We start from the raw sequence: 14,871 nt of genomic DNA, 5'->3' as shown, positions 1-14,871 counted from the left end.
TCTCCTGTTTTGGGTTGAGCAATATTCACTAAGCACTGTTCTTCTGTGCTCTAACAACCGGGTTAGAAAGAGGATCCATTTACACGATGGTCCCCTGGGGTGGGTGACTTGGACAGACATTTGCAACTAGGTCATTTCCACCCTTGAAGCCAAGCAATGAGCCGGGCTGCTAAGAGACACTGGTATCTGTCCTCAAGACAAGCTTGGTCTCTGAGGCATTTCTGTGTCTGAAGGAATTTTGGATCATTAAATCTGTTTGTCAGAGACAGAGAGGCTACGTGGGGATGGCCTAACAAAGCCTGTCCAGGTGGCCTTGGTCTGCACCTGCTCCTGTAATTGCTGGCAGGTCCTCTCCTCAGGAGCTGAAAACAAACTGACACCTTCCTCACCAGGGCTGGGCCTCTGCTGGGGTCTTGGAGATCCTACCTTCTCCCAGGATGACAAACCAGCTTGCCTGTGCTTCTGGGCCCCAGGCTCTGCTGACAAGAATCCACCTGAGGTGGAGGCAGCAGGCTCAGGATATTTTCTTTAAAGCCGAGACTTCCTGGATCCAAGGCTTGTCTTTCTAGCTGAGGAAAACCACCTTATCTCTCGACCAGAGTTTGGATACCCACAGCATGATTTATAGGCTTGTTTTAAGCATTAAATGAGATAATTGTGTTAAGTTTGGTATGATGAGTGGTTGAAGCTCTCAATAAATGAGACTTTTTACAGACGCCCCCTTCTGTCCAGCTGCTTCACTAACCTGAGCCATTTTCTTCAGGAAGGGTGGTGGAATTGTCACTACTAAGGTTTTACATTGACCCCTTCCAGTCCTCCACTTCACCAGTGCCTTGCAGGAGCCCCGCTCATGGTTGTCTTGCTGGGCAGACAGCATATATGGCAGCCTTCGGGCTACCTCTTCCCTCAGCCTGACTCTCTCGGGGTCAGACTCCACCCTCTCCCCAAGCCCTAAAGTTAGGGCTGTATTCAGACAGCTGTGAGTGACTGGTCTAGCCAACACTGGCTGTTGAGACCAGTTTCTCATCACATACCAGGGCTGGGACTGTCACAAGAGAAGCACAAGCTGGGACCGATTCTCTTCCATTGATTAGGACCTAATCCTCCTTGATTAGGGTAAAGGGCAGACGGCAGGAGAGCACCTCTAAAAAAACCTTTGGAAAACTGTATCCTGGCAATAGAGGCCACTTTAAATTGTGAGAGGAGGGGAGAGAATAGGAGGAGAAGGCTAGAGACACACAAAGAAATCTTAGTACTAAAACTTCACAGCTCTCTTTCCACAAAGCAGCAGAGAGCTGTTTGACTTTACTCCCCTCTGCTTCTATGTCTCAGACCCTTCTGCCCAATCACTTGCTCTGAATCAATATTTAAGACTCTTATGTGCTGAGGAACCAGTTGTTTTTTTTTTTTCTTGACTCTTCTGGAGTAAATGTTTTTGGAAAACAATAAACCATTACCAAACGGAAACATCATTCCAATGTCACAGCAATGCTCACTTACTATAAGTTCCTTAAGAAATTTCAATTTTTTTCGGTTCGATAAATATTCTACAGACACACGCCTGACCCACAGGCCACACTAAGCCCAGGGATGGCCTTTGAAGGAGTATAACCACAGAGGAGTCCATCTTCCATGGACATATCCCGCTCCGGTTTTTCACCCCACAATGTCATCTACGTTGTACCAGCCCTGCCCACGAGAGCATGCAACAGTCAGTTTAGGCTATGCCCAGGCATAGAGCAATGCTAACCCTCGAGGACCAAATTTCTCCCTGGAGGACAAGCACTAACGTCCTATCCCAAGTGCACTGGCTGCTCCTTACCATTCCATGCCAGCTCTGTTGATCTCCTCCCACCAGCACTCCGTGGGCTCCCCGAGGCTTTGGGGTGTGGGCATGCAGGCATAGTTCCATTGTCGGTCAGAGCCTTCCTTCTTGCTAAAGATGCTCCTCACAGCTACCACCACTTGGCCGTGGGGGCACTGGTAGCTGAAGCCTTGCCGGTTCAGATTCACCCAGCCATCATCACTATAGTCGTGGTACTGCTGATATGGGTACCCGTAGTCCCCGTACTGGCCCCAGGCTGTGGTTACCAGAGGCAGAAGCACCCACAGAAGAGTGAGGTCCATGCCGCCCGACTTTTGGCAAAAAAAAAAAAGTCACCCTAAGCTGTCGGGGCTGACTTTTATACAGCCGCCGCTGACATGTGGCTTCCAGATGTGTGCGAACTGCATCCAACGGCAGTGTGTCATTGCTCAAGCGAAAGCTTTTCCACAAAGAGAAATTGGCCTCGCTTGCGCCCAGCTCGTTTTAAGGTGGAATTCTAGGAATATGCGAGAAACATGTAAATCAAGAAAACTCCCTGGAGAATCACCTCACAAGAGGATCCAGGCCAGCTGCTCCAGTCTTCTCAGAAACACCTAGGAAGGACCATCTTGGCAGTGTGTATCCCCTTCCATCCCACTCCCCTCCTCACTAGCCAGCCCTGTCTGATCTCCAGCATAGCCGTCTAGAATCATAGTGGTTTCCAAATATAAACAATGTCAAGTTAAAGGGACACAACTGTTTTGATTCCTGCAAACCTGTGTGCCTGGTTTCCTTCAAGTTCTTAGCTGAAGGTCTTTGAATTTGAGGTAGAAGCAGTTATATCAGTTTTCAGGTCTGTGGTTAGAAGTCCTAACTTTATGCTGGAAAGGTTGTGGGGTAAAGGGAACACTTCTGCATTGCTGGTGGGAATGCAAGCTGGTACAGCCCCTTTGGATGTCAGTGTGGCGAGTTCTCAGAAAATTAGGAATTAACCTTCCTCAAGACCCAGAAATACCACTTTGGAATGTATATCCAAAGGATGCTCAATCGTGCCACAAGGACATGTGCTCAACTATGTTCATAGAAGATTTGTTTGTTATAGCCAGAACCTGAAAATAACCTAAATGATCCTTGAGTAAATTGGGAGCATGGGACCCATATCTTCACCGTTTATTTCTCCCTCCCTCTCCCTCTCTCTCTCTCTCCCTCTCCCTCTCCCTCTCCCTCTCCCTCTCCCTCTCCCTCTCCCTCTCCCTCTCCCTCTCCCTCTCTCTCTCTCTCTCTCTCTCTCTCTCTCTCTCCCTCCCTCCCTCCCTCTCTCTCTCTCTCCCTCTCTCTCTGTCTCTCTCATTAGGATATAAATAAGAACCTAAAAAATAAAAAAAACAACAATAATAAAATAAAGTTAAATAAAATAAAAACATGCAAACCAGAATAGGACAAAACATACAAACAAACATAAGAAAAAGAGCTGAAGAAGAAGCTCGAGAAACACACACATTCCCACACAGAGAAATCTCATGTGGCCATCTCTTAGCTGCACAGCAGTGCCCGCTACTCACCATGGACGTCTCTTAGGTGCACAGCAGGGCCCGTACTCACCATGGCCGTCTCTTAGGTGCACAGCAGGGCCCGTACTCACCATGGCCGTCTCTTAGCTGCACGGCAGTGCCCACTGCTCACCATGGACGTCTCTTAGGTGCACAGCAGGGCCCGTACTCACCATGGCCATCTCTTAGCTGCACAGCAGGGCCCGTACTCACCATGGCCGTCTCTTAGGTGCACAGCAGGGCCCGTACTCACCATGGCCGTCTCTTAGGTGCACAGCAGGGCCCGTACTCACCATGGCCGTCTCTTAGGTGCACAGCAGGGCCCGTACTCACCATGGCCATCTCTTAGCTGCACAGCAGGGCCCGTACTCACCATGGCCGTCTCTTAGCTGCACAGCAGTGCCCACTGCTCACATAGCTTTCATTGCACATTCTGCAATCACAGTTGTTGACCAATGATATCTGAAACTCCAAAAATCTTAAAATATAGTTCTTCCCTAGACAGGAAGGATTGTAGCCTTGCAGGGGACCCAGTGCTATACCGAAACACAAGTTTCCAAATGGTTTGTGTCTACACTCATCCAGGAGAAGACTGAGTCTCCCTCTCTCTGCAGCCATTAATTGCCTGTAGGTCTTCATCTAGGGGCGGGGAACTTGGGAGACATCTGCCATTCACGTTGGCATTTCACCTGGTCTTACCCATTGTGCAAGTCTTGTTTAGGTGACAGTATTGTTGAGATTTCATGGGTGCAGCTTCCCCATCAAATACAGAAATCACTGTCTCACAGCAGATGTCTTAGTGTTCTTGTCCTTGGAATCTTTTCACTCCCTCTTCCATGATGCTCCCTGAGCCTTCAGTGTAAGGGTTGTGTTATAAGTGTGTCACATCCAATTGTTCTCTGTATCTTGTCCAGCTGTGGATTTTTATAATGGTCTGTCTGCTTCGTTTAGGTGTGTGTGTGAGGGCTATGCTTAACAACTATTTCTCAAAAGAGATGCACGGCCCAGAAAATATCATGCTATAAATCTCATCCTGTTCTAGCTATAGAACATTTATTGATGACATTCATGCTAGACTGAAGATAAGGTAGCCTTAAATGAGAAAGGAAAATATGCATGAGAATAAACACACTCACACACACACACACACACAAAGTATATCAAGTATTAACTTTCTCTCATTCATGGTTACTAAATAAAGGGAAGGAGTGAGTACGTTAGCCTTGGTTTTACTCTCAGTCCATTTTCTTTACACTTCTATATGTAACTGCCAGTGCTGGCACCTGATGTCACGTTAGCTTCGAATGGCCTCTCTGACTTCTAAGGTACCGTCACAATGCTCCTAAGTCCTGTCAGCGCTTAGCAATTACTTGAGAAGATTTTGAAAACTGCTGTGGTCTTCGTCATTCTTAGGCCAATAGGATTAGAAGCTCATGAGCAAGACCCAGTGGACCCCGTCCTTTAAGGCCCTCCCACATGGCTCTCCTGTGCAGCCAGGATTGAGGAGTCTTTGTCACCTTGATTCTCGTGAGCAGTGCCCAGCATTGCCCGTCAAGAGCTCAGAGACAGCACAAACCACAGTAAACTGTCCTCCTCCTCACCCAGCATTTGTGTTTCTACAGTTTCCAGGCCTTAATTGCACCCTCGCCAACCCCGTTACAGCAATGTCAAATCCTATCTGACCCGGCTTAGTCATCGTGACTTCAGAGCCCAGGCTTACCACTGTTGGACCGTATCTTCTCCTGGAAACAGAAGGAAACCAAAACATTTCCTCTTAGAACACTGACATTTATTGAACTGAAGAATATTCAAACACAGAGAAACTTTCTGCCTTTCTCCCTTCTGCCTTATGACAGGACATTAATCACTCTTTACAGACGATGGTTTATCAGCTCCGAGCCAGGAGCCAGTGGGAACTGCAGACAAGCCTTGCTTCACTGAATTCTTCCATATATTTGATCCCCACAGTTTCCCTGTGTTTAGTCATTCTCTTATGTCTGTCTCTACCCTAAGATTTATTACCCTTGTTTGCAAAGTATAAAAGCATCTTGGTTTGGACAGTTTTCTGGACTTTACAGTCTTGTGGAAATTTTCCACAGACACAAAGTTAGTAAAACTGGTGTGCCTTATCTCTTGTTAATCTGACTTAAGTTAATTTATAATCATAACTAAAGGTCCTGGGTCAGAGAGAGCTGAGGTGAAGCAAGAGAGATGAGGTCTCCCCCCCCACACACACTCCTAATGACTCAGGATGCTCTGAGGAGATATAGCCAAGGGACATCCAAAACACTACACAAGTCTTTTCTCCAGCTCCTCTTGCTTCTTTTTCTCTATTTCTTATTTATCAATAGCTTTATGGAGATCTAATATCTATCCCACCACTTAAGGTATATCATTCAATAGCCATAAATATATAGTCAAAGAGTTTCATAACCATTTTGACAATCAGATGGAGGCCATTTTAATCATTCACCAAGAAAATCTGGACCCATTCATGATCACTACTTCTCCTCAGTCCTTCAAGCCCATGGTAACAGATAATCTCCTCCTATTTCTGTGATTTTTTTTATTTTGGAAATTTAAGTAAAATCATTCCAAATGTGATTTTTTTCAGGACTGAGTTTTTTTTTTCATCTCTTAGGTTTTGAAGGTTCACTCAAGCATGGGGTGTGTTTGTGCTTCCTTCATTATTCTACTGTGTGGACATAAGAGCTTTGCTTGCCCATTCATAAGGGCAACAGACACTGGGTTGTTTCCATTTGTTGACGCTTACGCTGAGCAAACGGCAACTCCATGTTTAACCTGATGAGGAACAACCAGAAAGTCTTCCAAAGCAGCTGCATGGTTTGCCATTCCTGACAGCAACAGAGGAGGGTTCCAGTTTCTCCACATCCTTGCCAGCACTTGTCATTGCCTGAGCTATAAAAGCTGTGGAAACGCACAAGCACTTTGGTAATACAGTTTTTGGAACCTGAATTCACTCTGATCTGGCGGTTGCTTTTCACATGATCCATTGCTCTTCTGTTGTAGGACTCAACATTCGAGCATTTGGGTTTAGTCCTAACAGCTACCAGTGAGGTGAAAACTGAGCACAGTGGAGATGACATGAGAATCGGGAGCGCTGATACTGAATTAAGAAGCTGGAGAGGAAGGTAGACGGCTATGTACTTATTACCTACTTTCCACGTGTTGAACAATTACTCTTCCAGCAGTTAGAAGATAACCATTTTGTGGCTGAAAAAAACAAAGTTAAAAAAACAATGGTAACTTGCCTCCATTTATACAGGTAGAACATTGCACAGAGAGACTTGAATGAATTAGTTTGGTTCTCTTACTGAGGAGATTAGATTACCCCAGGTGCTTTAAGAGTCACCAGAAAATGGAAGGACCTCCCTTGCTCTTGGATTGGGAGGATCAACATAGTAAAAATGGCAATTCTACCAAAAGCAATCTATAGATTCAATGCAATCCCCATCAAAATCCCATCAAAATTCTTCACAGATCTGGAGAAGACAATAATCAACTTTATATGGAGGAACAAAAAACCCAGGATAGCCAGAACAATCTTATACAATAAAGGATTGTCTGGAGGCATTACCATCCCTGACTTCAAACTCTATTATAGAGCTACAGTATTGAAAACAGCCTGGTATTGGCATAAAAACAGAGAAGTCGACCAATGGAATCGAATAGAAGACCCTGACTTTAACCCACAAACCTATGAGCACCTGATTTTCGATAAAGGAGCTAAAAGTATACAATGGAAAAAAGACAGCATTTTCAACAAATTGTGCTGGCAAAACTGGATGTCAATCTGTAAAAGAATGAAAATAGATCCATATCTATCACCATGCACAAAACTCAAGTCCAAATGGATTAAAGACCTCAATATCAGTCCGAACACACTGAACCTGATAGAAGAGGAAGTGGGAAGTACTCTACAACACATGGGCACAGGAGACCACTTCCTATGTATAACCCCAGCAGCACAGACACTAAGAGCATCATTGAATAAATGGGACCTCCTGAGGCTGAGAAGCTTCTGTAAAGCAAAGGACACTGTCACCAAGACCAAAAGGCAACCCACTTACTGGGAGAAGATTTTCACCAACCCCGCAACTGACAAAGGTCTGATCTCCAAAATATATAAAGAAATCAAGAAACTAGACTGTAAAAGGCTAATCAATCCAATTATAAAATGGGGCACTGAGCTGAACAGAGAATTCTCAACAGAAGAACTTCAAATGGCCAAAAGACACTTAAGGTCATGCTCAACTTCCCTAGCGATCAGGGAAATGCAAATCAAGACAACTTTAAGATACCATCTTACACCTGTCAGAATGGCTAAAATAAAAAACACCAATGATAGCCTTTGCTGGAAAGGTTGTGGAGAAAGGGGGACACTCACCCATTGCTGGTGGGAATGCAAACTTGTGCAACCACTCTGGAAAGCAGTGTTTCGGTTTCTCAGGAAATTCGGAATCAACCTACCCCTGGATCCAGCAATACCACTCTTGGGAATATACCCAAGAGAGGCCCTATCATACAACAAAAGTATATGCTCAACTATGTTCATGGCAGCATTGTTTGTAATAGCCAGAATCTGGAAACAACCTAGATGCCCTTCAACGGAAGAATGGATGAAGAAAGTATGGAATATATACATATTAGAGTATTACTCAGCAGTAAAAAACAAGGACTTCTTGAATTTTGCATACAAATGGATGGAAATAGAAAACACTATCCTGAGTGAGGTAAGCCAGACCCAAAAAGAGGAACATGGGATGTACTCACTCATATTTGGTTTCTAGCCATAAATAAAGGACATTGGGCTTATAATGCATGTAAGAAGTAAGTAGGTGAACCCAAAGACAAACACATAGGCATCCTCATGAATTTTAACCTTCATCAGGTGATGAAAGGAGACAGAGACAGAGGAGCACGGGACAGAAATCTCAAGGTCCAAATCAGGAGCAGAAGGAGACGGAGCACGAGCAAGGAACTCAGGACCGCGAGGGGTGCACCCACACACTGAGACAATGGGGATGTTCTATCGGGAACTCACCAAGGCCAGCTGGCCTGGGTCTGAAAAAGCATGGGATAAATCCGGACTGGCTGAACATAGAGGACAATGAGGAATACTGAGAACTCAAGAACAATCGCAGAGGGTTTTTGATCCTACTGCACGTACTGGCTTTGGGGGAACCTAGGCAGTTTGGATGCTCACCTTAGGAGACCTGGATAGAGGTGGGTGGTCCTTGGGCTTCCCACAGGTCATGGAACCCTGATTGCTCTTCGAGCAGATGAGGGAGGGTGACTTGATCGGGGGAGGGGGAGGGAAATGGGAGGCAGTTGCGGGGAGGAGGCAGAAATCCTTAATAAATAAATAAAAAAAAAAAGAGTCACAGTAGCACCAGGGACACTGCCCAGAGCCCCAAAGAGAATGGGGCCCCGTGAGAGAGCCTAATGACCTTGCGTCAGGTTTTCTCCATGTTTTCCCTCTGCTTTAGATCAGATGAATCTCTGCTTTGAAGCTATTCCAGCATGTTGTGGGACTTGGAGCCTCACGCCTGGCCTCTCTCGTTAAGATTTCCGTAGCATTCCTGTTGCCTCCACTGAAACAACCAGAAGTTGTTTCCAAAATTGTCAAAAGTCTCCTGGGGTATAAAATCGTCTCTGGTTGAGAATCACTGAGTTAGATGAAACCTGTAAGCTTCGTTTTATCATTTGTAAGATGGGAGATAGTTGTAGTGTTTGTCCGTCACCATGAGACTGCTCTGAGAGGGGACCGCTACAGTAATCCACAATCAACCGAAATGTAAAGCTGTGCAGCCCAGGCCCAGTGGGTAGATCTACCAAACGTTCCTGCACCTGAGGCTCAGGGTACATTGCGGGAAAGGGGGCAGAAAGATTGTAAGAGACAGAGAATCAGGGAGTTTGCTGTGATACCGTGTCTCCTAGATTGTCAGATGTGACACTGGTGAAATCTCAACAGTGTGACTGCCCAGATGTGAGGTGAACAAGGACAACGACAACAGACATGCAGAGTAGATAGAGGAAAGCCCACGAGGCCTGTACAAGGTCCTACCAGCAACCAAGGAGCAGTGAGAGCAGAAGAAATAATCTTCCCCAGGGAAGAACATACTGATTGGTTATCCAGTACCAAATGGTCAGCTCTGAAAACATACGTACAAATAACGTTATTCAGACTGAGCAGGTTATATGTAGGAATATGTATATACATATAAATATTGCATGTACCAACAATTTCGAAAAGAGGTGATGAATTTGAAGAGAGCAAGGCAGTATATATGGGAGGGTTTGGAGGGCGAAAGAGAAGGGTGAAAGAGTATAGTTTTAGTATAATCTCAAAAAGAAAAGAAAAAATATTGCTCTGAGAACCTTATTAAATCATGGTCTTTCTAAGACTTCACAAACTGTATAGCTTGGTAGAAATGAAAGCTGGCATCATGACTTCCGAGAAATACTAGGCACTGGGGTTAAGGGCATCATCAAGCACATCAGGGTACCAAGCATCCCTAGGGTTCTGCGGTGCAGCTGGGCATCCTTACGCAGAGAAGTAACTGCAGGGTGAGTGTGACCTCCCAGAGTAATCTTCTAGAGACAGCCGTCGGGAAAACAAGGACTGAGAACTCAAGGGAGAGTATGGCAGCCATGAATACGGGAGACTCTGGAGTAGCAGGGAGGTGGAGACACCATTTTCTTGGAGGAGAAAAGGCTAGACTATCTAAGAGTGCTGGAACAAATGGTGATAACAAGTCAGGTGAGCTGAGATGCCTGGAGCAGGAAGTCCCTGTGACTCGCTGCTTAATCAGAGGGCTGGGGTCTGTGGGGATGAGTAGAGGCCAGAGACGTGCAGATGTGTGGAAATCATTGCTTTAGGAACTGTAGTGAGTCCAACGGAACACCAGAGATCAGAATGCCTGGTTCAACCTGAAGCTCATGCTGACAAGAGAACGTGCTGACAGTATGTCTGGCAGGGAGATCTAGATTCAAAAGTGGGGAGAGCAGGGGGGGAGGCTGTTCAAGCAGAAAGCACTAATGCGATGTCATTCCATGACAAATTTCCTAATTCAAAGTCGTCTTGAAAATAGTTTAAATTTAAAAATGGTTAAAATTATAACAATATCTTTTATTGTGTGTGTATATGTGTGTATGTGTGTGTGTGTGTGTGTGTGTGTGTGTGTATGTGTATATCAGGCACCAGAGAACAAAGAAATATTTATTATTTTCTGGAGTTTAAAATGATCACAGTACATATTTGTGTTCATAGACACAAAATCTACCTTTGATTGTTTCCATTTAGTCAACTTCTAAGCACAGGCTTTGAGAGGGGCAGTGGTGTCCACAGCTGAAGAACAACGGGTGGAGAGGTCTGTGCACACACAGACTCACGTCCCCAGTCCCTGAGATCTCAGAACCCTCTCCCACACTGCTTTGGTTATCAATCCCAACAAATTAGACAAGTTTCTCAGAGGACATGACATTTTGTTACCAGGTAAATATCTCCTGTAGAGGGTCCATCTTAGCTTTGGAAGAGGCAGTTCATATATTTACCAACTTCTACCCTCTGATCATTCTACAGATAAGGTGGTGAGGGCCGGGAGTTAGTGGAAGAAGCGTTCACCCCAAGGAAGGCCGGTGTTTCCATCATGTCAATGAGATTGTCTTTTTCCCCTGTTTCTAGTGTACTCTGATCACACCTGGCTTACCCTTGAACTAAGACTCACCTTCACGGTCATGACCTTTTAAGTAAGACGGGTGAGCATTCTCCCATTGTGCTAGCTTCTCTCTTCCACATCTCATCAACACTGTACTTCCCACCGGTGGGTTTAAAATATTGTACGTGATCACCAGAGAATCTTCCTGTCTTCGCCAGTTCTACATCAATTACGCGTTCACTCAAAACAATTAAGTCCAGCCGGGCGGTGGTGGCACACACCTTTAATCCCAGCAGTCAGGGAGGCAGAGGCAGGTGCATCTCTGTGAGTTTGAGGGCAGCCTGGTCTACAGAGTGAGTCCCAGGACAGCCAGGGCTGTTAACAGAGAAACCCTCACTTGAAAAAAAAACAAAAAACAAAAAAAGAAAAAGCAAAGAATTAAAGTCACAGAGCCCTTCACATGCCTTACTCTACAGTTAGATTACCAGGTCAGCCCTACTGAAATGAAATTCTCCAGCTGGAACCTGTTAGATATCCTAAAGTCTAGGAGCACGGGCCAATGTGTGTGTTTGCTTCCTGAGAGTGTTTCTGCTCTCCCCCAGGACAAGGCAGAAGGGGGAACGGCTCCTCTGCCCGTGTCCCTGCTGTTGGTCAAAGTACAGACGTTCGTTCGTGTGGCTTTCAGGAGCAGGACACCTGCCTTGTGCTCACAGGCCACCCACACAGCGACAGAGCAGAACTGAGAACTGTGGCAGAGGCAGTGGCATAGCCTGCCGCCTGCCATCTCTGTCAGCAGCCTGGAGCCCAGCACCCTGCACGTTCACGAGTCCTATTTTATAACCTGGTTCCTTTGAAGGCTGCAATATTAACACCTACCAAATAATTTCGCTCCACACCAGGAGGCTGCCTTCACCTAAGCTGAAGCAAGAAAGACATTTTTACTGCTTTGCCGTAGAAATTTCAGCACTCCCCCATCTGTGTGTGTCTATATGGACATACGCACTCACACATACATGCCTATGCTTTACTATCATCAGGAAAATTGAAGGCCACAATCCATGTAGAGTGCTCAGAACAAAGCCAGTCAGTCCCTAAAACAGAAACGAACATTCCCTCTTTTCTTTGCTTTCTAGATTTATTCTCTTTCCTGGACTGTGCCCCAGGAGGCTTTTCTGTGTTGCCTCTTATGCTCTAATGTCTTCTGGCTCCTGGGTGGGCTTGAGCCATCAGGCGCTTCGTCAAATAGAAACTCAGGAGTTCGGGAGTCATTCTGCGATTCTCCTGGCTCTCTCTGTACTGAGCCCTGATTAGCAATGACTAGGAATCTCTTTCTTCAGCTTTAGGTGTGGTCCACAGGCCTACTCTCCATCATGAGTGCTTCTACTGGGTTCCCACAGCCCTGCTTTCTCACCCTGCCACATACGGACTAAAGGAGTGCTTACGGTTAGAGCTGAATTTGCAGTGTTCACCTTAAAACTCGGTTCTTATAGCATCTCTTCAAATCCAAGCTGTTGCAATCGTTTCCCTCAAAGAAGCCAAAGGTAAAATGTTTTCCTGAAAATTCACAGAGAATCCATCTGCTTCATCCTTGTCATAGTTATGGTTCTATTGCTGTGAGAAGACACCATGACCAAGGATACTTACAAATGAAAGCATGTACTTGGGGGCTGGCTTACAGCTTCAGGGGGTGAGCCCATGACCATCATGGCAGGGAGCTGTACTGCAGGCAGACAGGAGCAGCACTGGAGCAGCTGAGAACTTATAGCCCTTATCCACAAGTTGTAGGCAGAGACGTGTAGTGGGGAGACTGGTCCTGGGATGGTCTTTTGAAACCTCAAAGCCCACCCAGTGACACAGCTCCTCCAACAAGGCGTGTGCTCCTCATCCTTCCCCAAACAATCCACCAAGATCAAGCATTCAAACATATGAGCCTATGGGATCATTCTTATTCAAACCACCACAGTCCTAACACTTTTGGTCAGTCTTTCCCACTAGGCCATGCTTCCTTATGCCTGGAGATCTTCCCAAACCAAACACACTGTGCCTACCTTCCTGCTTGTTAGTGTGTCTGATTGTTATACACACTTCTACACCTGCTTTATTGAATGTCACTCCCTTAATTCTTCAAGAAACATGTCACCCCGATTTTACAAATGAGACCATTGATGCTTAAAGGGAAAATCTGTTCAAGGTCACCCAGCTAGGGGACAGGGTCCATTCTGAAGTGTTTTAGGACACAAAGCTTGGGCTCTCAAAACAAATCATCTCTAGATGATTGGGGATCATTCTAGAAACTCAAGCGCATCTTCCCAGCCCCCTGTCACAGACTCCTGCAGAACCTGGAAAATGAGAGCTATGATGAACTTCTCTGGTCTCTAAACAGAAAGTTTAGAATATATAGATATGTAGAGAAATATATATATATATATATATATATATATATATATATATATATATATATCTTCCCTCTGTCCCCAAGACATTCCCTACAGGGAATTTTTCCTAACTTGCCTGACTCAGACAATCCATCGGCTTCCCCCTCTGCAGAAACCTCCCTCAGAGCCTTTATCACAATTGCAACTCTCTACCTATTTATTAAATCATGTGATAACATGTGGTACCTTTCACTAGGCTATAAGTTCCAAGGAGGCCAATACTGTGTCTTTCAGGCTAGCGTACTGTTCCTAGGACACTGCTGACATTCAATGAATATCAGTTGTCCACAGGCCTGTAAGGCCATATGAATCCTTGATACCTTTAGGAGTAAGGAGTGAATTCTATCCGATGTCTACCAAGATGTGAAATTCAGAATAGGAAGTAACTCTGGAAGCAAGGATGTTCTGACTTACCATTCATTAGCAAGTGACTCCAGACTATCTGAACAGAGACTGCCCACTGAGCTAGACAGTACACCATTTGAAAGAGGGGTATATACTTTTTGTGTGCACAACTGTGTTCCCAGAACTTAATTCATAGCTTGGCACACTGACGATAGATGCTGGATCGATGTCTTCTTGCATGGATGAGTCGACAGGCCAGTATAAGTGAAGGAAAGACACGCTGTCCTCCTCTTTCCTCAATCCATATCTGCCTCCTCTCCTAGATGCTTTTATGAGTCACTGAAGCAGGGTTGATATAATGTAGCCTTCTGGCTAGTGACAATACAGAAAAAATTATCAACAATGAAGCACATCATGTGGTGATATCAAAAATAAGACTGCTTCAGGGGAAACATTTCAGTTCATGGGGTGAAGACTACAAAGGGCTAAGCCCTGTTGGCCAGAACAGCCAGTGGCTTCATATAGAGAAAAATATCAACTGGACAGAAATGCAAACCCTACCTTTCAAAAAGTGTGCATGTGAGCATGTGCACGAGTAGACAGCGGCAACCTTAACTTACTTAGATGGTTTATATGTCAAAGTACCTCTTTTGCAAAGGCATGGTATGTCCGAAGGCTCATTTCAGCCAGACATCCAAAATTAGGTGGTTTATAATGCACAGCCCTTCACAGCTAACACGGCACTTTATCCTGATAAGTTCAGAAAACGAATTATAAATATAGTCTTAGCATTTTTCATTTGGGAGTTTGATTCACCAGAAGTGCCAGTTGTCCTTGTTGTCACTAGCATGGAGCATTCTGTGGCACTTAAGTCATCACAGCCAATAACACTAATGGCTTTAGAAGGCCTGGTGCAGTGAGCGTAGATTAGATAGCATCGTCTCCGAATTGACGTTGATTTAGAAACTCAGAATATGACCTTATTTGGAATAAAGATCTTTGCCAATATGTTTGATTAGCAGCCTCTGAGGAGATGTCATTTAGGTCACTGATCA

General features: G+C 45.2%; 1 protein-coding gene, 1 long non-coding RNA gene and 1 pseudogene across 4 annotated transcripts in view; 1 reads left to right on the top strand and 2 right to left on the bottom strand.

Annotated features, from left to right (window-relative positions):
- Positions 1 to 2,354, bottom strand: part of Dpt (dermatopontin) — a 28,412-nt gene extending 26,058 nt beyond the window's left edge. Inside the window, exon 1 of the mRNA XM_075988468.1 lies at positions 1,823 to 2,354. Coding sequence (XP_075844583.1) covers positions 1,823 to 2,127 — 305 coding nt within the window. The 5' untranslated portion in view covers positions 2,128 to 2,354. The remainder of the gene's footprint in view (positions 1 to 1,822) is intronic.
- LOC142858765 (large ribosomal subunit protein eL33-like) overlaps positions 1 to 14,871 on the bottom strand; it is a 216,229-nt pseudogene that overhangs the window by 46,426 nt on the left and 154,932 nt on the right.
- Positions 1 to 14,871, top strand: part of LOC142858766 (uncharacterized) — a 138,905-nt gene that overhangs the window by 87,816 nt on the left and 36,218 nt on the right. The window lies entirely within an intron of this gene.

Source organism: Microtus pennsylvanicus, chromosome 10 (assembly GCF_037038515.1).
Source record: "Microtus pennsylvanicus isolate mMicPen1 chromosome 10, mMicPen1.hap1, whole genome shotgun sequence".
Lineage (NCBI taxonomy): Eukaryota > Metazoa > Chordata > Mammalia > Rodentia > Cricetidae > Microtus > Microtus pennsylvanicus.
Note: the sequence above shows the minus strand (reverse complement) of the source record. Positions and strands in the feature narration are given on the sequence as shown.